The following is a 23,673-nucleotide window of genomic DNA, read 5'->3' as shown; positions in this document are numbered from 1 at the left end:
TTTCTAATACATTTTTGTTGTTTTTTTCTTGTCCTTGCAGACATACCTTTTACTTTTAACTCCACTCATTCACTTACAACAATTGTAATTGTTTAATTAAAACACCCTCCTGCCACTAGAAATTTATACCTCAAGCACCATCGAGACAGAGCAAAGCTGATGCTGCAAGGAATTAAGGATGCCTAACTACAAGGGAAGGAGAAAATCAGGGCAGATGATTCTGTCATAGTTGTTGATCATGCATCTGAGTCTGCAGTGCCTCCCTCATGAGTTGGCAGGTTGCAAATGCTGGCTGGCCCCTGTTTCTCCCATGAGCTCATCGGTGATGGAGGTATGTGTAGACCAGTATATTCTGAGCTGTGATTATACACCAGACAAGTATGTAACAGCAGGAAAACCCACAGCTGCAATCATAGGAAGTATTTATACAGAGCAGTACCATCTGGTGCGTGCTCCTATACTATACTTAGTGATATACTATATTTACTTCTATAGTACACTTAGTGACTATACTTAGTTGCTATACTGTGTATCCCAGTTAATCCAAAGACATTCAGTTTCTCATAGATAACCCCACTTTTAAGAGCAGCCATTCTTTACCTGGTGATGTCTATGCAGCTCCATGAATAGATACAGAACAGGGAATGTGAAAGGGTTATTATATGAAGGAGCTGCCATCCTGCTCATCTGCAGATACATGGATACACAGATTTCTCTCTTAAAAGGGAATGCAGTTATAGCGATGCCTTTGTTAAGGCTACCACCTCAACTCTTCTTTATTTTCAAAAAAAAATTCCTTCTCCTGCTAGCCTAAAACAGAATAAAAAAAACTACAGTCTTTGAAAAATTAATTTATTATACATCCACAGATGGTTTTGTAATAAAAATCCTCACCAGGCCTATTGTCAACAATACAAAATGAATAAGAAACTCCAACATCCACCATTTGCAGAAGTGCTAATAAGTTAGTGAGCAATAGTGCCCTTACTTTCAGTGTGCACTGTAGCTGCATGTCACTGTGACCAATGTATTTTAACTTGAAAACTTGACATTTTACAACCTCTCTACCTCTGTTTTGGACACTGACAGTTTTGTACCATAAAAATGCAGTAAGTTATGCCATTGTTCCATAGTTCTTCTGTTATTTTTCTTGAGGTCATCTGTGTTTTCGGTGGGCTACATGAATTCCTAAGTCTCTACATGCAGTTGCAGTCATGATCCGTGCTTTGATGCAAAGATGCAGTTACAATTTCATACACATAACTCTCAGTAATGGTATCAGGAAGAAAGGTGTGGTGTTGTGTTACTATTAACTCCAGTCCATGTTAAAGGCCTCTTCAGTAATAAAGCAGCATTATTTTTATTAGTTTGCTTAAAACGGAGGTAAATATTATTGGCACATTTTTCTTCAAAAATGCAAAGCCAGACTTAGCATTCACGAGGAAGTGTTTCCTAGTATATTAAGTATACAGTACTCAAGTGAGCATACAATACTGCCCAGAAAGGTAGCATTTGGCATGGATATGTTTTTTCAGTTAATCTGTGAGTATACACACATTTATACGTACACACACACATGGATTTTTGTGCGAAGCCAAGGAGGGAGCAGAGACAACTTCCAAGGGCCTCATAGCCTTCTGAGTTCACAGGTGTGTACTCAACAGATTTCGAAGTTGGAGAATGAAAACTCCAATTACATGAGCCTGGACTTATGTAAGCATGATAAAACCAAGTCTCGCCTTCCCCCTCATTCCCTGTGCTAAGGAGTTAATGTGACCTCTCTGACTACTTTTCCCTGGTGTGTACAGAGAGCATATGTAGTGAATAGCCCACAGCACAGCCCAAAACATGGTCTGAATGTTAATTAAGCATCCATATAACACAGAACATAACTTTTTTTTTTTCTGACTTGTGCAGCTGCATAGCACGATACACTTGAGATTGTCAGTAATGTGGTTTCCTTTGCATACCTTAATTACATATGACGTTGCTGAATGCTAGTGTATACCTAGGCAAGCTAAGGTACAGCAATCTAGCCAGTTATCCAAATTTTTGATCTACAATGGCAATACAGAACTTTAAGTAACATATTAAAAATTCTTCAGAGGAAAACATCTTGAAATTTATTGTAACATAAGTAGTATACACCTGAATGTGTTTTTACACAGGTAACAGTTAGGTGACTTGCTACAGGTATGTTTTATACAATGGTGAATAAAAATGAACCTTTTACAAACCCACCAATTCAATATGTTTTCTTCAAAACAATATTAAGTGTGTGGCTATGAAAACAAAGTGACACATAAAAAAATTTCAAAAATCCTTTACCACAGGTTAATATTTTTATGACTGGAGGAAAAAAAATTATGTACATAAATACATATATTTTTATATATAGCAAATTACAGTTTCCTGCACTGAACATTTATCAAATATACAAGTACTGAACAATACTGGATAGGGTGCTTTGCCACACCCTGTGGTCTCTTTAAATTCCTGTGAGAGTGGAAGACAAGTTTCTACAGAGGATGCAACTTGTTCAGTGATGCAAGCTCACACAACAATTAAAAAAGTAAAGACAAAAAAAACCTACAGCAGAAATGTCTGATGTTCCCAGCACAGGCATCTTTAACAACAAAATGAAAATGTTCAACTGTTCTTCAAGCACGTGTTCCAACACAGGATCTGTGTCAGAGGGCTTTATTCCATACGACGAACCATCACCTGCCAATGGTGATGCATTTGGACAACAAATCTAATGCTCAGCCTTGTCCACTGGCTTGTCAAAGCCATCATGTTTCTGATAGGCAGATTGGTCTATGAGGCAGTGAGGAGTCACCTTTCAGATCCCCTACAGAAACTGTACCCTTTCTCTTGGACCTGGGCAGCCACTCCCATGAGCTTCAGATCGAGAACAAGGCACTATCTGGTTTTCTGGCCATTACCTTTCCAAAGTTCTAGGAACTGTCATTATGATCATGACGTGAGATTTTGAAAGGGGTGACACCAAGCTATTTTTGAGGACTATGTACAAAGTTATTTTGGTAATGAAAATAAGAAGCATTCACACCACACATTTCATTTCACCTGGCCAGAAATGCTAAGCTCAGGTTTCTAACGCATAAATAATGATCCTTATTGAAAAGGATGACATAGACTCCATTGGGTTCTTGTGACCTTACCAGAAACTGTTTTCAAAGTAGTGCAGTTACTAGCCAGGAATAACAATCCCCTTTAGATGTTTTTCGGAGCACATAATACAAATATTTATGTTATAAAAAGCACTTGGTTGTCTCCACAGGTTAGTGATGTCTGGAACTTGGGGGATTGTAAATCCAGTCCATTACAATAAGAGTCATACTCACAATCATGAAGATTATGCCAACTATGAGAAAGATCAGAGCCTGCAATTTGAAAATAAAATTTTATTAATAAAACAAGTGACTGAGCAGGCTGTAGCTCACAGACTGTCCCACTGGAGCCACATTTATATAACACCCAGGGCCTGAGTTTGGGTCATTTTCTGTGACTAAAACCCAAGTAATGTCATACAGGGCTACATGAATCAGAGTCAATCCTGTGTAAATTTCAGTCCAAGAGACTCAGGCTTTACAAGGCTAGATCTGAAGACAACCCATGTTGTTACTGTGAACAATAATACAGAACGTAACACAGGAACAGCTTTTTTTTCTTTAAAAATTGATGAATTTTCAATAAATGACCATAGTCTCTGACGTTAAGAACAGCTTCAGAGTTAATCCATTTTATCCTTATTAGCCAATCAGGTAAGCCCATATCTCTTATCTAAAGGTATTTCTGTGTATATTCAAGTGATTTAGGTGCTTGTAGTCACTCTCTGCTTTACTGGGCCTTTAGTTTACCATAATCTGTCCACACTTTACATTATTCTGCCTTGCAGCACAAAGATGAATATTGCTTGTAATCTCAGTGCAGGGTGTGAAATTCTAGATGTGTCTAACATGCAGCAACATGAAGAGTAAACAAGGAGACATGAAAAAATATTCACAGTCTCTCTAGAATAACAGCTCCAAAAGTCATGGTAGAAATAATTTCATGATAAAAAACCTCTTATACTTGCAGTATGCATTGGTTAACTTCCATGTTTTTTGTGAACATGTATATAGATATATATATGCTCATCTGTTTACATTATGTTCCTGCATATATATTTCACTAATAACCTTTCTGATTAAATTTTCAAAGAACATTTCCTTGGTGATAGTTAAATGTGCAGACAGTTATTGATATTCAGGATGAAAGTTACTGCTGTGGCAGTCCAGCATGACATGTAGACACATGCTGTGTGTAAATGATAGACCTTCATATATGTCTTCTGTAGGTGTATGGATCTGTCTCAAAGGGGAAATCACTATTACTTATTTATCTCTGCAGTACAATTTCCCTCTTAACCTTGACCTCAAATCTTCCTGTTAGTCCACAGCTGGCCTTCTAGCATGAACCAACAGCTCCTTATACACTTATTTAGTCTTGGTGCTATTTATGCAAATGCAGGTGTTAACTAGACCTTAGATCGGATTAAATAAATGCCTTTTTATAGTTGTTAAGAGACACTTTATCCTAAACACTTAGTGTTGTGTATGACAAGTAGTAGGGCACTAAAGGCTTCAGCTCCTGAAATCTGTGGTGAATCATACTGTCCAATCTACATGCTAGCATAAATGCTAGCATTTATGAGCAACTGCCACATGTTGCAAGTCAAAGGTCTGTGTATTTGTGACCAGTGGAAAGCACACACCCTCCCACACTTCTTTTTGCAATTGCTGCCGGCTCTCTTACCCCGATCTTCTGGGGAGACCTCAGGGGTTCCTTCTCAACAAGACGCAGATAGAAGGCACCAGGGAGGATGAAAATCAACATTGTAGCAGAAGAGGCTCCTGGAAGAGAGAGTAGAGCTGAGTACTGCACCATCTGTCAGAAAAGCAATGTGGTGCACCTGCAAAAGAGAACATGTGGGAAGGCAGCTGCTCTTCCAAGCCCGGCTGCACAAAATGTTCTCTCTGTAGACAGCATTCATGGAGAGCTGTAGATGTCCAAACACTTATTTGAGTGCTCAGGGCCTGAAGAGACACTTGTTACTGAGAGGATTTTTTCAAACCGATGCCTGCATGTCAGCTGGTGAAGCAAGGACAAATAAACACTGCCAGGGCGGGATGACTCTGGAAAGCAGGTATCGAAAAGAGAGTGGATGATCTGTGCCTAGGAAGTGCCTACTCCTCTCTGCTCGGCATAACCCAGTATGGTGGCCCGGGCACAACAGGCTGGGAGGAGCAAACCAGCTGCAGAAAGCCCATGGAGGTGTCTTTCTCAAGGATATTTACATCCATGAGTCTTCAAGCAGCTCAGAGCACAGAGGCTCTTCATGCACTTCTTTGGTCAGAGGCCAAAACTGACCAAAAGAAAGAGGTAGGGAGAGAACTGTGAATGTCAAAATAAATGTGCCACTTTTCTCCTTTTTCTTATGTCACAGTTTGGAAGTCAATACATTTTATTCAGGCTACAGGTGCTTGAAAACCAAAGGTGATTTCCTACTCCTCCATATACATTGAACGACCTTTTTGTCAAAATGGGGATTCCTTACCTGTTTTCATACTGGGATTATTGTATTCCTTGTGCCTCATGCAAGGTAGCAACAAAATTGGGTAGCCTTCAGCTTTGCGTGTCAGTTGTTTGGGAATTATATCCCTTTTATCTTTAATCTGTGTTCATAGTACTCTACTGTAAGACCCAAACTGAGACTGTCACTCAGTCCATAAATGTAAATACGTAAAAAGAATTAGAAAAGTGTTTATGAAACCTACCAATAAATCCAAAGATGTCTTTAATAGTTGGAACAAAAATTACAAGCAGGTCATTAAAAGCCAGAATTACTGCTGCAATCAGGAAATGTCTTATCCAGCTGAATGGCCTTTTGGGAAACAGCAACGCACTGATAGATGAACGGATCTGCAAGATGAAAACCAGCAGGGAAAGTAAAACAATAATTAATTTTTCTTTGCTTTTCACTTTTAAAAATGATCTATGTTAATTACTTTTGCAGTGAGAAATCCTGACTGAAAAAATGTGTTTTCAGTCTTTGATTCCCTTAATATAATCTCACTCTGATGTAGGTTTTTGAGAACTGCGTTCACAGTTTAATGCAGAAACTCAAATATTTGCAGTGTAGAAGAAAATCAAGTAAATAGGGTGTAAAATCAGGGACATGAAATCTGTTCAACTGAAAGATGCTAATATCAGCAAAAAAACCCCGAAGAACCCCCCACTATGAATACTAATCAGTAGACAAAAAATGCATGTGTGAAATAGGAGTTGCTGTATTCTTGTACCTGATCCCTCTGAAAATCCCACAGGAGTTCTGTCATTTACTTTTCTGAGAGAAAGAGGAAGCTGTTGTTTTACTTTGATCAAATATGTACATATACATATCTGAAAATAAAAGCATATTTTTCAATGCCACTCGGAAATTATAAACCTAAAAGCTGTTGCAGAGGATACTTTGTGCTCCACTGACTTTCTCACACAACACAGAATTTTTTTGCTTTTTCATCATAAAAGGTGGTAAGTAGGAAAAAGGTCAAAAGCAAATCCATTGGCGGCTGGAGATAGTGTTACTCTCAAGTACCGTGATTAACTTGAAATTCGAAATGTAGAAATGGAGCAACAATATTTTTACACTGTAAAAAAGCTCTAAACCCACTTCTGTTTCATTCTTTTAAAATAACATACAACTGTTTCTGGGTGAGTTTGGCAGCTGAATAAATGTATGGGGTTCTATCAGACTTGAAGTCCATCGCTTGAAAACACAGCATGAATTTTGTATTTTTCAGGTTGATGTGAGCCAATATTAGGAAGAGGGAGACAGATTGCAAATATTTTTTCCAGCCCCTGAGTTGGTGTAAAACAGTTTTATTGCAGCAAAAAACTGCTGCCTGCATTTCTGTGCACTTACTTTTAGCATCTTGTCCATTATACCTTCTGTGACATAGTCCTTAAAAAGGATTTATCAGCTGTAAGTTTTACAGTGACTAATGGTATGTAGCTCTATAGTTAATTTATTTTTTTTAACAATGAAATGAATTTTTTTAAAGAAAAAACTCTGACTACTTTGAGAAAATACAAATGCAGCAATTCATTAAAAAAATAATTGTTACAATTATGTTGTTTATTTGGAGTAATAATATCTGCTGTGCTGGCTGTCCAAATAGGCTATGTAAATCTCTTTGATATTCTGGCTTACAAGCAAATGATATTTTCTCAGGAGTCCTCTTAATAGAAAAATTAGTGCTGTGGTATATAAATGTTAGGACTTCACACACTATTCAGATATAAAAATGATTTTACAAAAAATTAAAAGGCAAAATGCTACATCTGACAGACAGAGGCTTTTGCAATGCCCTTAGCTTGTTTTCCCATGAAGAGCAATCAGTTTGTTAAGACTAATTTCAACATTTAGCCACTGGTTTAAACATGACATTTAAGGCAGAGCACTGGTGTTTTCCAAGCTACAAGAACCGATCACTCTGGGTCCTTTATACCAGAACTTTCTTTTTGATTGACAACATTGAACAGTGATCACTGCTCTAAGGCATTTGTCAGCAAGCCTGGAAACAGTATCTACACAGAGCATGCATTGCATCCAGGACAATGCAGCAACAGGACCCCAGGGTTACTGCTGTCATCAGATGGGAACCCTATGGTGTGACGTGGATTGCTGGGAGCTCTCTGGCAGCATGATGCTAGGCTTTTACGTGCCATACAAATGACACACTAGCCTCCCAAAATCTAATCACCAGGATCAGCTATTTTCTCCCCTGCTGCATAGCAGCTCAGAGAAGGCATGGCAGACAGTCCTATACATTCAGGAGCCAAGAGGTCTGCTCTTCAGAGGAGATCCCTGAGGAGGCTCAGTCCCTCTTCAGAGCAGCTTGTTTACCTGTGTCTTTCTGTCGATGCTGCTGTGTATATTTTGTTTTTCCTTGTGAAGAGAACACAGAAGCTCCAAACTTTGCTCAGACAACTGACTATATGGCTGAGTGTTGTATGCCTCTGTGTTCTGGTATTTAGCTTTCTCCCCTGTCCATAGACTGAAGCATGTAAGGTGAACACAGGCTTCTGTCCCTCTGCTTTGGCAGCTGGATCTGGGAGTCCTGCACAATGTGTAACCTGAGATTCACATGTCTGTCCTGAATTTGGATGCTATAGTAGGTGCCTATGTCTCTATTAGGAAATCTCGTAAGTGGTTTGAGTATATCCCCGTCTTTGGTACTTAGCACTGCTCTGATAAATATAGTACAGAAAGAGCCAGAGAGACAGAGAAGTCATTCCTGATTTATTTATAAAGACTGATTTATTTCAGTCTTTCAAATTTTGCAACCTGAACTGCCTAAGGTTCATGCTCTCGTCAAACTGCATATGAGAAAACAGACCCTTCTAAGTAAAAGCTCAGGCTTATTTTTCTTCAATGTTAAAATCTACCTGTGCTGAGCCCATACAATCAGTGTATATGGGCTAGCCCTGATTTCAGCTTAAGCAACTGTGTTACTTACAGGGAAAAGGACAAGGGGCACAGTCAGGGTTACAGCCACCAGCACTGCCAGACGAACTGACAACAAGAGGGTGTCGAAGGTGTACACTTTAGTGTATGTATGAAGTAGCTCATCTTCAACTTCTCCTACAAAAAGGAAACAAAAAGGGGCTAAATCACTTAAGCAATATCTGAACATGCAAAAGAATCTTTGTACTGCAGCCAGATAAGATTAGCTTTAGCCCAGCTGCTGTCATTAGATACATGTTATGGGCTAGACACGAAAGAGGAATTTTCCCACTGTGACTGATACAAGTCCATCATTCACAGATGATGAAGGTAATACAGCTCTGAGGTGATGCTTTGTACTCTAGTATCTTTGGGATGACTTTGAGAAAGACATTAAGTGGATGTAGAGCCTGAAGTAAAAATAATTTCTGTGATATGAAATATGAAACAACTGAACTGGTGACAGCTCCCTTTGACCTCCACCCACATGTCCCAGCTCTCAGACAGAGCTCTCTTGACCGAGTGATAGGGAGAAGATTGTGCTGTATCATTCATTTCTTTGCTGCATGGAGGAACTAGCAAGCTAAAAAGAAGTGGCGTTTGCATAAAATGGTGTGTTAATAGAGGGACTTCTCTGTTTGCCTATCGGTTAGTCTAGCTCATCCATATTTTTTTACTCTAGAATGATTTGCGCCTGTTTTTCAGCATAGATGAAGCTGAACTAGTGGTGTCAGAGCCAGATTGGGTAGCACTTAATAGTGTCATGTAAAACTGTTGAGCTCTAGAGTATTTTTAGTACAGTCACTCTTGGCCTTTGCCAAGAGCCGAGTTTACAGCAACTTCTTGTCTGAGTTCACAAAGCCAAGAGATACGCAACTGGTCCCCCTAGTAGATGCCTCTGAGTTTCTCGCAGGTGAGGTGGTCTGACAGCTGGAGAAGTGCCACAGATCGTTCAGAAGGTTACACACTGCATATTATAATTGAATGTTGCTTACACTTGGATTTGAGTCCACAAAAAAATACATTAATGCTTGGGCCTCTGAGATAGAACCAGTTAATCTGCTTTAAAATGACGGGGAAAATTCTGCAGAGAACAGGGTTTTGACCTACCATAGAAGGTAAGGTATCCAAACAGGGCTGCCAGAAGATACATGATAAGCATGCCAGTGATGGAAATATTTGAGATATTCTGCATCCGCTTTCGGGAGCGACTGAAGTACAAAAGAAAGAAAGTAACAGTCCTATAAAGCCTCTATTTGTACAAGAAGTACTCAGAAGTATCTTAGCTCTCTGACATATCCTCCCTGGCAAGTAAGTTCATAGCAACTATATTGGTTACACAGAGCTGTTGATACTTTACAGCTCTGTGTAGAGCATCATAGACTTATAAAAAGCGTGTTGAAACTTCATTTCTATTGCTTTCCCACTGACAACATAACATGTGCCACATTATTTTGTATATCATTATTTATTAACTATCTATCTCAAATGGTGTATTTTAAATAAAAAAAATGGAGGGGCTATAATTACAGGACTGGTAGTAAGAATAGACAAGAGCTCTTAGCCAGCTCTATATGAACATACCCTTATATCTACATAGGGCTGTTCTGCAGGTTCAAGAACCCCTTGCAGGTCAAATCCTTTCTTCATAAATCCTTTGGTTAAAGATAATCTTCATTTTATAGGACCTGGAAGCATGTTCCAAGTTATCTGTGAATTTTTATTGCTTCTGAGGTTAAACCTGCTGAAATAGGAGGTAATGGTTCATAGCCTCCTTGAGTTTTGCAGCACGCTCTTCTGTAATGTATTTTTTGCTGTTCAACAAATGCCTTTGATTAGTGCTTCCCACTTATCAACTCTGTGCTGATTTAAGCAAATGTATTTGATTTTTGATATTTCTTAAGCAAATCAGGCTGGACGAAGAGACTATGTAAGACACCCAAACCAATGGCACCCCAAGAAACTTTAAGAGTAAGTAGCAACTGACCCAGACACAGAACTCATTAAAATATTATTAGAAACAAGAGTTATCTCCTTCAGTGCAACCAGTTTATTTCACATCCTTTTAAGAACTGTCCGGATTCCTCCTTTCCTAAGTAAATATTGATCAGTGCAATGGTTCTCTGTCACCAATATCTGACTATAAGATCAAAGCAAAGCCAATGTCTGCTTTCTATGGTAAGCAATAAATCATTATCATGTGGGTGTTTATACACCTGCAGTCAAGAGGCAACATGTAGAAAATGATCTCTAGCTATGGTTAACTGGAAGTATTGGACAAAATTTAAGAACCTTACTCTTTCAGTTCACTGTATATTGGTAGCACCTCAGGGTGGCATACGAATGCAAATGCCAGGATGGGTATTGCATAGGCAGTCTGTAAAATAAAGCTCCCATTAGTAAGAATGGTCATGGCTGTACCTCTGACTTTTGGCAGCCAGCAGTTTAGCTGTAGTACAGTTAAAGTGGTTAAATGGTTAAAGACAAAGAACAAAGAATCTCCCTTACCCGTGAGTTGAACACAAAGTATTTTGGCTGACACTTGTCACTGTTGTCGCTGTGTGCTTCATATTCTACACCGCTTTTGGGGGAGGTATCTTTTGGTTCCTCAAGGCCTGGCAAGTGCCCAGCTGTGTTGTCCATCATGAAATTCACACCAGAACCACGTGACTCATTTGGTAACATTACCAGGTGCATTAGCACTGTGTTATTGGTGGTGGTCCAGTTTTCAACCCCATGGTCCATGATGGGGAGAGGACAGGGTATTTGGGATTTCTTGAAGATTACCTACAAAAGAATAGACTATGTCATCAGAAGAGTACCACTGTAGGTGATTACACACCCAGGGTATTCCAACAGAAGTATAAGCAGGCACACAGAAGAGAGGGGAAATAGAGAGGGCAAGAAATCGAGTGTTACCACTTCTGCTTCTCTTGCAAATATTTGTTGTTAATTTGCCTTTGCTGTTGTCCTGTTTTATTTTTTATTCTCAAGAGTTTTTTAAACTGAATTTTTAATTCTGACTTCATTCAGCAATAGGTTTGTTGATTTGATTCACTTGCAGATGCTATTTTAACATCCACATTAAATTGTCATGGTAAGAAATATAACAGTGTTTAAGGGTTTGCAAGTTCTGTATTTGCTTAGAAACAATACCCAAACAGTCACCTACCACACTGACAAAGAAAACCATACAGGTCAGTGAAAATCCACTCGTATAACCAAGATAACCTGTGCAGTAAGAAAAACAAAACAAAACAAAAAAGGAAACCAGTTCAGCTACATATAAATTCACAATCCTAATAGAAATAAGAAAGGACCTTAAGCAGTACATTAAGCTTACCTAAGGTTTTTAGAAGGGAGAGGGGAAGAATAATCAAAACTGTTACAAGTATGACGAGGTAGTTCCCATTCAGGTACCATTCTCTAAAGAGGAGGAATAAAAACAACAACAATCATTATTGACATCAAAGTGAAAAATTTTTATCTGAGGTTCAGGTTGGGAAAAGGTACCTACCCAGAATTCTCCTCAAGTTTCATAAATGCTCTGATGACTTCTGGAAGTTCATATTTAATAATAAAGAGGTAGCTTGACATTGCTGAAAAAAAACCAAGAAGCTAAAAAACTAAACACCTTCAGGGAAAACTGTAGTTCCAAAAAAAGAAAAAAAGAAAAAGATTTTTGCAAAAGTAGAGAAATGAGTTTTGTTCAAATGAAAGTGTGACTAAACAAATGGTGTGCCCTTCAAATTGTTATGAGCATGTCCTGAATGACATTAGAATGACATCAGAATGACATTATTGTATTAGAATACAATACAGTTACTACTGAATTAAAAGCATACTCAAATCACTCTTAACTTTTCCTTCTACTTTTTTGTTGTAAATGTTGTTTTTCCAATGGATGCTATCCATCCCCATTCTGTAGTAACTTAAGATGTTACTGCCTCCAGATCTCTTCAGCTTCCTTATCCTCCCTATTTTCAACTTCTTTCTTCTGATAATCTTCTCCATATATAAAGAAAATAACTAGTTGTCAAGATTCTTGATGGAAGAGTGGACTTCTATACACCTAATTTAAATGTATTTCCAAAAGGAATGCCTTTTTCAGTTATTTTATGTTTGCCACAGAGAGATCTCTGGAGACCTATAAATCAGTCTAGACAAGGACTAGAGAAACAGCTATTCTTCTTTAATAGGGAAGTGTGCTTCATTCCTGAACTCAACCAATTTGATATTTAGGCTTGAGGAAGGAAAAGAAGACCATAGAATAGCAGCTTTTATGAACCAAATCCAAAAGTCTTTTGCAGTAGAGAGATGTGAACTACATCTCCTAAAAGGTTTCTTCCAGGACAGTAAAAGGAAACAAGCTTTGTTGCATGACTATACAGTCCTATCCCTACTATTTATATCGGTAAGTAAACAGCCTCCTGTTCTCAGACAATGAAGATTGCTTGATAGATGTTTCACAGGAGGTATCTTTGTAGGTGAATACATTAAAAACATACTTTTAACGCACAGCATCTTCAGGAGAACACAACCCAACTGTATTTCAAGGAGAGAATTAAGCTGAAAAATGAACTACTGAAGAGTCTTTTATATAGAAGACAGAACCATGTGCTGTTCCTTTTACATTGGACTAATCTTTTCTAAGTTGAAGCGGATGGTTCAATTATATGCTAAGAAGAACAGTCTGAGCTGTACTCAATAAAGAGAAATGGTCAATTCCTGGAAGACAGTCAGCCAGGCCACTTTAGCCATCATTGAAGCCTTTTCACTGGCCATGGAGAGATCCCAGGTAACTGTCTTTCACCAGACACTGAAGTGTCAGGTAGCTGAATCAGTGACACAAATCTCCCATGTCCTTCCTTTTTGTAATACGGTGAATGCTGTATCTGGCTCAACTCTGATGCCATTTAGCTAGGCAGAGGGGAGAAAGCACTTGTGTTCTGTAGAAAAGCATTGAAAGCTAGAAAATTCTTTCCCTTACCTCCAATGTTCTGCATTGTAACCGAAATGAAAACACCACACTTCCCAGGCCAGCCAAATGCCTTTTCTCCCAGTTTTTCATATATTAATGATCCTGAAAAAAAAAGCAAAATTAAAAACAAAAAAAACCCCATGAGCCACTGCATACTTGATGAATTGCATTCCAAGGAAAAATAGGTGCAGCAGGGACTCTCTATCAGCCACGGCCTGCTCCTCATACCTCCTTCTTTTGATATCTTCAGTAAGAGGTGGACCGAGTAGAGTGACAATATTGCGACGCTGAGCAGCAAAACTCTGTAAGGCAAAGCAGAAATTAGAATCCTAAGCAGGACATCAGAGGCAGTGGATTTGAACTTACACTTGCTCATTTTCATGAGGTTCAACATATAAATAGTTTTCAGCATGTTTTTTCTTTGGTCTCCCAGTGCTAAATGCAGAGAAAAGTGTCAACTGTAACTTACTTGTGAGTACAGTTGCACCTTATGCACTCCAAAAGCCCCTGAAGGTTTGTTTAAGTCTAGTAAGTGCCACTTCTGTGCTATTCCACAAGGACAGAATCTTGTATCTTAACAGTATCCTACTAAAGTAAACAGATTTCTATGAGAGTCTGGTCTTTGGACTCTTACCCGCTCCTTGACCTCTCAATTTCATATCTCTCCTTACTCAGAGCTGTCACCCAAAAAAACCAAACCAAACCAACCCGAAACCAAAACCAAAACCAAACCATGATTGTGAACACTTCACTGCTGCCTCCTGGGTGGTCACTGCTTTTGGCTTCTGCCATATCATTGTGAAGCCGAGTTTAGTTGCCTGTTGTGTAAGTACATTAAAAACTTTGCATAATATTAAAGCATGACATGATACTGGAAAACCTGCTCTTGGAGCACGTGTAGCTAAGTCTTCTAGTCTAGTCTGCTTGAAGGTATTGGTGCCCGAATTCATTAGTTCTGATTACTGCCATGTTCCTTCCACACAACATTTGCATCCTATGTGATTTCAGCCTCTCACAAACTGCTGGTGAAAAATGTAGTTTTGTATGACATATTCAGGGCACAACACTGTGGGCACTACATCTTATTACCATAATCATCTTGGCAGCAGCCTGCACAAGTGCTGGTACAGAAAGGAATGCGATGATAATGTGACAGAACTGGGAAATACTGATGTGCCTTACTCCATGGCTGAACCCACACCTTCCACCCCACTGAATATGCAGTTTGGTACAGATATGGGAGACACAGCCAAGTTCCTAAATGAGTTACAATCTAAGAGCAGACCCAGGACCTGGGGCAAGGTGATGGCCTCCAGACCATCACAATTTTTTCTGAGGTTTCTCTCTTAGAGAGACAGACAGTGTTACAGCCTTCATGTGAGCAGGGTTGCCTGTCATGATGTGGGCTCATGCAATATGGTAAGGGGGAGTCATGCCTGAGATCACAGTGTATCCTGCTGAGAAGGTATCCTTCTTGATCAGGGGAACCCATGGAGCGTGCTGTTCGTGTTTCCATGTCCTGACACATGAGGTAGGGTAAAACAAAGTCCTCCTGGTTTCACTTGCCAGACAGCAGAAAAGACACTCTCATGCAAACTCTGTGCCACTGTAAACCTCCTCCACAGGAGGAATGTAATGGGAACTTCTGGAGAGCTTCTGAATTTTAGGAACCCTCCTTTTACCTTCACCCTGTAGGACATCTTCCAGCATGACAGCGCTTGAGCAACATGAGAACAGTAAATTACAAAAAATTTAGACAATGCTGCCAGCATCATCTAAATTAGAATTAATGTCCTGCAGTTTTCATTTAGGTAGATGGTATTTTTCTGTCCCAGTAGCACTAATATTGTGATCTGTGAAAACAGAGGAACTTCCAGCAAGTGGATACATGTCATGGGGGAAAAATATCCACACAAAAGTTTATGCTTTTAAATAAAACTCCTTCGTCTACCAGAAGGGAGAACGTTTTCATGCAGGAAATATGGAAATGGGACAGAAAAGAAAGCAAGCTCTGGGTGGAGATGCCCTTTATTTGGCTGTTTAGGTCTCCATGTAGTGCTTTAGCATTACTCCCTGCTCTAGCACTGCTAACGAAGCTAATGGCATTAGGCTCATATTAGATTTTTTTTTTGCCACCCAAGTGAATGAAGAGAGCTTAAAAATAGCGATATTACAAAGGTAATGTTTTTTCCCCAACTAGTGAGGCTTAACATATCGTGGTTTTCTTTCCAGCGCTAATTAATGGACATACTAGTTAGGACAAGTGCTCAGAGAAAGCTGGAGAAAAAAAAATCCTACATTTTTCTAACCCTGATGCAGTCAATTTTAGAACCAGTTTCCATTTTTGATCTGTAAATACTATGTCTAAGACAGTAGAGTGCAGGTGTTATGAAGCACTTACCCAGAACAGGGTTTGAATATACAAATAATTTTCAGTTAAAAATTCTACTGGCAAAACAGGAGATGTTTCTTAGCAACTGGAATCTACATGTGGTATTTCAAATGCTGTTTCTCTTGTAGCTACACAGTCTTCACAAGCAAGAAGTGATATAAAAACAGCCAAGCAACCTGGTTTAAAGGCTTGTTAGATTTCACTAATGTCAAACAATGGCCTAACACTATCATGCTTTATTCCAATTTCATGGGAGGTTAAAATTAAGGCTTCAGTTAAAATTAAAACCACTTATTAAAAAAAGAAAACCAACATTTTTTTTTTAGTCGGTCTCATTAAAATGAGCCAGAGGTTAGCCATCAATTAAAAAACTTCCCATGGCTATCTGTCACTGTCTATCAAAACCCATTCTGTATAGATACTGCCAGCCACATACCATTGCTTTCATCTGTGCACATCGTGTACAAATAGACTTGAGGGAGTAACATTAAATCTGGATAAATCTGTGAATGCATTTACATTCAAAGCATGTTGCTATTTCAGATTATACTGAATATTCTTCTTCTATTTCTACATAGTGATTAGATAGTTGGAATGGTGTAAATATATTTATGGGTGATTTAATTCCCTTTTTGGACTCCTATAATGAACCAGCAAGATTGCTATCTTTATTTTAGGACCAGTATACTGTTCTTTCCTTCTGTTTTTTGACTGCACAGTGTCAATTCACAGTTGTGTTCCTGATACAGAAGAGGTCTAAAATATAGGAAAAAAAAGGCTTTTCAGCAGTGGTTCCTTGTGGTGAAGCTAAAATGGTTTAATTACAGATGATTTTATGAAACCTTTCAGCTAACAAAACAAACTTAACACACCTCTCTAACCATAAAAGCTTCAGTGCCAGCTCTGTTCTTATATTCTATTTGCTTTTCTTTCTATGTACTTACATGAAAAAGATAATTCCTGTGTTGGCCATGGCATAGGAGAGCCCTAAGATGCCGCTGCCCATAATAGCATTGCTGAGGTTGAACGAGGACATTCCAAAGGAGATTCTACCTGCGTGCTGTTGGGTGCAAAACCAGGAAATGGCAATTAATTTGTATTTTACTGAGTACAACAGACTAATCATCCTCATTGTTGGATTTCCCTGTACTGCTCTCTTGATCTTTAGAGGTGGAGTTTTTCAAGGTTCCTGAGTCCACAGATGCTTGCCATCATAAGGAGTCTCTTTACCCCCAAAGACAACTATGATGGTAGTGTTTGCCTCTTCCCATTCTTCAGTTGTCTCAGAGGGGAGGAGGGCTACATTCCTGACAGGTGTCTGAGGTGGCAGCTGTGTTGGCTAGCCTCTATAGAAATATATGCTGCTATCTTATAGATTAGCCACTTATTGATTTTAAAAAATCTGATTTTTTGTTTTAGACTTAATACAACTGGTTTTTGAATTTTTCTTCAAGTAGGATGTGCTTCTTTCTCTGGGGAAATAAAAGTGTGTCTGGGGGAGAAAAAAATGAGGGCTGAGTGTCTGGGACTGGAGGCAGGAGAGTGGAAGAGGACAAAACCTAGGAGAGGGAGAATGGTGTGTGATGGAGTTACAACTGACACCAACTGGAAAAGAAAAAGGGGGAATATGGCTCTTAATTTTAGTTTACAATCACAAATAACATATTTTGGGTTTATGTGATCAGTCCTAATAAAACCTGTAACACAACCAATAAAATAATGTCTTTCTTTTCACCAAAGTCATGAACACTTTGAATAAAGTTAAATCCTGAGTGGACAGGTACCCATGTGCACACCCCAGGAACTGGTGCTGTGCTTCCACTTTCACATGGAGTTGTTTAAGGAGTGGGAGGTGCGCTGGGCATGCAACGCTCAGCATCATAAAGCCAAAACAAGAATGCCCTTTCCTTAAAGCAATGCAGCTGGATGTGTATTCATTTACACTGATGCTGGAAACAAACAATACAAGCATGCGTACACTAAGGCCCAGATCTACCTGGCTTTTGGAGCAACAAAGTCCTCTGAACCAAATGTCTTAGAAAAATGGATGCAGACCCACACTGTTTGAACATAGGTGAGATTACATGGGTGCTACCAAAGTTCAAGTGTGATCTCAATAATTTTTCTGATTACTTGTGAAAGAAAGACCCAGTTTTATTTGTAAGACAACAGAAAGGCTTTGTTGCACTAACTGTTAGAAAATGCGTTTATTTGAAAGCCAAAATGATGCTGATCAAGCTCCAGAGTAACTTTGTTTACTGGAACTTTTGGAAAAAAGATTCAGGTCAATAAGATGTATTTTGTAATTATTCATTAATTCACTAAAAATGAATAAAACTTACATATTCTTCATTGTAGTCTTCCAGTTTCTTTTTGCCCAGATATCCATTTGTAAGGAACTTCTGACTTTCTGCATCTTCACTAGCAAATGGATCGAATACAAAGAAAAATAAGAAAATATTAGATAAAGCTTCTGACACATATTTTATTCTAGTAGTGCATTTTGTCATTAGTGGAAACTTTCCTTTGACATTGCAATAAATATTTAAAAATCCCTCAGAAAAACACTCTGTTCTCCTGTAAGATTCTCATGTCCAGTGGCATGTTTAATAGATCTTTGCTTTGCCTTGGAATAGTTTTAAACCCAGTAATTTTCAAATTATATCTGATTGTAGATGTTGGAAAGTAGAATTCCATACAGCAGTGTGCTAAAGCTGAGCACATACTTCATATCGGAATAACGAAGCACCTTGCAACTGCCCTGTTGGAGAGACGTGCTGGGAGGTGCAGCGAGCTGAGAGCTGGAAGCCAATGGCTGGTTTTGACATGTCTTTCTCCAATCATGCAGGTGCTACTGCTATGGTGGGTTCTGCTGGATCACCTGAGGGTGGACTGTCCCTGTGGGAGAACTGAGCTGCTCAGGTTGCACTGCTCTGAGAGTGTATTAATTTATGCGTGTACTATCTGACTGGAGTGGTTGGAAATTTCCAAGGGGCTGGGAGCCTGCAGAGGTCACTCCAGGTGGTGGCAAGGAGGGACCTGGGCTACCTTGGCTGTGCTAGGTGCACTGTCCTCCAGAGCACAGAATGGGGAGGGTCATTGCTGTGGGACAACTGTCCCAGATGCCATTAGTGAAGCTTGTTTTTTGATTACTGCTTTCTAGCCTTAACAGAACAGTTAAATGCTTACCTCCTAATTGCAGCCTTTTCTGAATCAACCAGCTCTGTGTAGTTGTCTTCGAGGCTTTCCCCACTGTTGCTCTGGTCATCTAGCTCAATATTGACTTTTTGCAGCTCCATACGATCCATTAGAGAGGTCAGCGCTTTCCAGCACACACACTCGCTTCTTCAGGGTAAACAGCACCGTGCTGTCTGCTTGCACCTCTCTGTCATGCAGGGACTGCCAGAACACTCTGTTCTGCAAACAAAACACAATAGAACTCATTAGAATTTTCTTTAAATTAGATAAACCAGTGTGAATTGTTCGGTGTTGGTTTGATCTTGATAATAGCATTAAGAGGGGAAACTGTTACAGACTGGGAAAATTCTGGGCAAGCATAGAAGTTCCTTTATATGCCAGCACTTGGCCCTCCTGTCTCCCTTAAAATGGTAAAGTGCCAGGCCAACAGATGAACAGTGGGTGTCCAGCACCTGGCAAAAATGCAAAGCCAGCAGAAAATAATTTCCTGAACTGCTTCTTTTGAATGTCTAGGGGAGGGTGATGCAGAAATGTTTGCTGTAAAAAAGGAGTATAGCAGGCTTTCCCAGTCTCTTAAGATTAATGTTGTCACAGGTTTAAATGTATTGTAGACTTGCCCCTTTCACTGGGATCTGACAGATGTGAGCATTTCTGTATGATCACTTTTTGATGATTGAGAGGTGCAATTCTGATAGATCAGTTTCCAGTTTTCAGTGTACATGTGTTTAATTCTTACTTGACCCTCTTAGAAAAATTCCTGTCTTTTGAAAATCATATGATGCTCAACTCCTTATTTCTGTATGGGCCAAATAAAACTGTACAAACCAAATTTACAAAGAGAACTTCACCTTTGGGATTTTAGCAGCTGCATGTTACAGATTCCTCTGTAGATACATATGTGGATTCATTTGCTCATAACCAGACTCAAGAGGAAAAGACTGTACAAGAAATTTTGCAGTTTTGCAATACTTTTGCCTTCCCAAAGATATTCCTTGAGGTATTTTATATGTCCGTTTCACAGCTGAGGAGATACCAGTGAAGGGAGTGAGCACAACCAGAGAGCACATTGCTGGCAAGCTCGTGGCCAGAGTTACAGGTTTCTGACCCTCTACCTGCTGCCTTGCAATCAGGCACACTGGCCAGATCCATGACATTTTTCATAAATATTACGTGATAAATGCAGCTCAGCATTGCACAATAACAATATCATAAAACACCGCAACAAGTAATTTCTATGTCTGGCTCTTTGCAACACTAAATCTACAATTATTTAATAGCTTTTTTCCTGGTTTTGCATTTATGGGTGTATAAGTCCTGCTTGATGACCAGATCTTCTCTATCCTCTGTTACTGATCACATGCTGTTCTTAAGAACATCTACAAGCATATTTGTAATGGCAAGATATTGGAGTGCATGTTTTTAAAATGTAAATGTAAATGTAAACTTTAAATCCAATCCTAGAGTATAATACCCACCCCAGGTCAGAAATTAAAGTGAAATTCCTTGCTTCTAACTAAAAGCATTCACCCAGACCAGACAACTGAAAATGGAAAGCAATATCACAATGCACTAGGAGATTTCCTACCAGAGAGAGTGGCTGTGTTTAATTCTTTCTGCTGCCTCACAGAGAGTGTGCGTGAGGGGATGAGTGACTCAGGCATCAAGGCAGAGCTGCTGGCACTTGCAGTGGTTGGGGGATTCTGCCCGCTCAGGATATGAATAACTCCATGAGTTAAAAAAACAATGACCCCCTTTGCCCCCTCCCCCAAACCTCTGATGGAGCCCTAAGAACAATAGTTTCAATTACAGAACTATCTTCAAAAGCAGACGCTGCTCGGTCTGAGAAACACAGTCATTCGGATTCTTGATGCTTATTTTTAATCTGTGGTGTAAAAGTCGGGCAAACAAATCTAACTGTGCTTATCCCTGTTCTGGTAAAGTGTAAAATCTGCCCTGTGAGCGCTGCCTAAGTCTTATTGGAGAAATGTCTTTTCCAGAAGTAGCAGTCCAAAAAATACTGGTCTTCAAAGAGTTGAGAAACCCAGGTAAAAGTAAGCAAAAAAGTTGTCAGGAGTTAAACTACACAAAGATTAAGCTGAGGATGAAAGTCTGTGCAGCGCAGCAAACACAATTTGGAAAGGAGAGGAAAAATTGACCGGAAATACATGTTACTGCATAAGAATCATCTGGACATTGTCCTGTCAAACATTTGCACAAGTCATCTGATATATGGGTGTCATCTCGAGAGGCTGTGGAATTACTGCATAAAGCAGTGATTTTCTATTTTTATTTTTTTTATTTTTTAATATGTGAATTCCCAAATGTCTGGTGAAAGTGCAAATTCCTCAGGTGGCAAAATTAAATCTGTTGAGAACCTGCTTTCTTGAAGTCATAACTTTTTAGAGAGAGGTTGGTAGAGCTCAAGGAGTCTACAAACTGGCCTTGCCAGAAGCTTAGCATGTAATAGTGGAGGAGAAACACCAAAGTTCGTATGTTCTAGCTTCCCTGGGATTTCATGCTTTCTTCTTCTGAGTTCTGAAGTTGGTGCCTAAACATATAAGAAAAATCTCTTAGATTTACAATGTTCCTCAGACTTGGCTTCAATATGGTGATGGTTTTGCTGCCTCCTGGGCCATTTGGCTGAACAAAAATTTTTTTCTTGAAGTTTAATATTAAAATGGAAACACTTATTGCAAAAGACATTAACCTATTATTAGAGGGAAGTTATGTATCTCTGTAAAACTGATTTTCGTATTCAAGTATAAGGTACTGTTCTGCATCATTTATTAAGTAATGGTTTTCAGCAATGATTCAAAAAATGATGACATTTTTGCCATCTGATTTCACAATGTTATTGATTCCTGTCCAGTCTGCAGTTAGGACATTAAGAGAATGGGCAAATAATGTTGGGTCACAGATATGACTAACACTTCCATGAGTTTTGCAGTATCAGTATTTGTAATCTCCTCCATGGTATCCGATTTAGCAGATTTTGCCAGATTCTTTGTCTTCATGACAGTGACTTTATAATATTATTGTCTATGTGGCTATTTCAAAATGAAATAAGTGTTGTCACTGTGAAACATGCAAATAAATGTAAAGCTTTCATATATTCTTTTGTTTAAAGAAATGTTAGCTGAATAAATCAAGAGCCTTGAAAAAAATTCTCAGGAGTTAGCCAAGGGCTGCAAAGGAAAGAAATCATTCATTTCTTAATTGACAAGGCAATTTTGAACACTTTTGCTGCTTCTCTGGTTTCTTAGGTTTTGATTTTCTGTACAAAAGAGAAGGCTAAATTTCATTCCTGGAGAAATACCAAAGATATTTGCCAGTGTAAATTACCATGTCAGTAAATCTTAAGGAGCCCATCCTTCACATTGCACTTGTATGTACAGGTTAATTAAATTTCTAATTCCCAGTTTTGGAAGACGCAGCCAATCTCTGAAGTACATTGATCAAACATTGTAAAGAAAGAAAGTTTACCTCTGAGTCAAGCAGGTTCTCTTCCTCACTTGCTAGGAAGGTTATATCTTTAAGGAATTGCACCTGTAAGGAAAAGTTTGCTTATGTGCAACCTAGAGCAGTTGAACAGTGATTTAAAGACAAATGGGAGTGTATGAGATGAACCAATCAACAGCTGCTACACCCCAACAACTCCCTTTGACAAACTTGCGTCAGCTCTTTTTAAAAAAAGGGGAAAAAAAAAAAGAAAGGTAAATCAGTTTATTGGAGCACACTGAGGGCAAACATCTCAGTTACCAGAGCTATTTGCTCTCTGAGCTTAGCACTGTTACAAAACACTTGTCCACAGAGCGCTTCACCCAGGCTTGATCACACTTTCATTTCACAGTCTTGATTTTTGAATAATGCACATGCATTAAACTTGCAGTAGCGCAATAGTAATAAGCTTGGAAAAAAAGATCTGAGAAAAATACCTATGGGCTCCACACAGCTCTTATCTCTGTGACTACAGAGATACATCTTGCACCATCTATTTGGGCTTGATCAGAAGCATGTGCTTTCAAATGGACTAGTTGACCTGTGCCTTAGTTTGCCAGTTGAAATATTTACTGTAATTGGAATTATAGAGGTATATGTCGAGTAACAAATGTTATTCATTTAATGGCAATATAGGCCTGTGGAGAAGTATTTCATTACCTGTGACGTGCCTGTAATACTGTAGAATTTACCACCTTTTATCAATTACATAATGACCACAATTAAAAACCACAACCAACCCTCTAGCCCTCCCTCCCGTGTAGTCTTTGTGATTAAAGCCCTCAGACTGGCCTGACTGTGAAGGCTAGAAGGCAAGTGAGGGGATGTGATTTTTAATTATTAGAGTTTCCTGTGGAGTACTCAGACTGCTTTAGCTCAGGCTGAGTGACAACCCGTGTGAACCCAACCCTGATCCACTGTGACCAGGGCTTTTGCTTGCTTGCTGCCAGAACTGGCTGTCGTGTGCCAGTTTCAGAGTTCCCCCCTTCCAAAAAAATCTGAGTTCCAAGATAGACTCAGACAAATTGTTTA

At 39.1% G+C, this 23,673-nt stretch overlaps 1 protein-coding gene across 3 annotated transcripts; it reads right to left on the bottom strand.

The window, feature by feature from the left end:
- Positions 1-1,787: 1,787 nt before the first annotated feature.
- On the bottom strand, positions 1,788-22,733 carry SLC38A4 (solute carrier family 38 member 4). 3 transcript variants are annotated; one of them, XM_027682248.1, is made up of 16 exons: positions 22,627-22,733; positions 19,135-19,357; positions 18,288-18,366; positions 16,890-17,005; positions 13,782-13,855; positions 13,563-13,655; positions 12,090-12,171; positions 11,916-11,998; positions 11,745-11,803; positions 11,081-11,359; positions 10,870-10,949; positions 9,683-9,783; positions 8,586-8,710; positions 5,841-5,985; positions 4,819-4,916; positions 1,788-3,404 (listed from the first exon to the last, which is right to left on the bottom strand). In XM_027682248.1, exons 2-16 carry the CDS (start codon positions 19,251-19,253, stop codon positions 3,303-3,305), a joined length of 1,635 nt encoding a protein of 544 aa, XP_027538049.1. In that variant the 5' UTR covers positions 19,254-19,357; positions 22,627-22,733; the 3' UTR covers positions 1,788-3,302. The 3 variants fall into 3 exon arrangements, with proteins under 3 accessions (XP_027538049.1, XP_027538048.1, XP_027538050.1); XM_027682247.1 differs by having other exon boundaries at positions 19,135-19,362; positions 22,627-22,727; XM_027682249.1 differs by having other exon boundaries at positions 18,288-18,361; positions 19,135-19,362; positions 22,627-22,727.
- Between the last annotated feature and the right edge of the window lie 940 nt (positions 22,734-23,673).

The sequence above is a fragment of the Neopelma chrysocephalum genome, unplaced genomic scaffold (genome assembly GCF_003984885.1).
Source record: "Neopelma chrysocephalum unplaced genomic scaffold, ASM398488v2 Primary Assembly neopelma1_62, whole genome shotgun sequence".
In the NCBI taxonomy this organism is placed as follows: Eukaryota; Metazoa; Chordata; class Aves; order Passeriformes; family Pipridae; genus Neopelma; species Neopelma chrysocephalum.
This window is presented reverse-complemented; position numbering and strand designations above follow the sequence as displayed.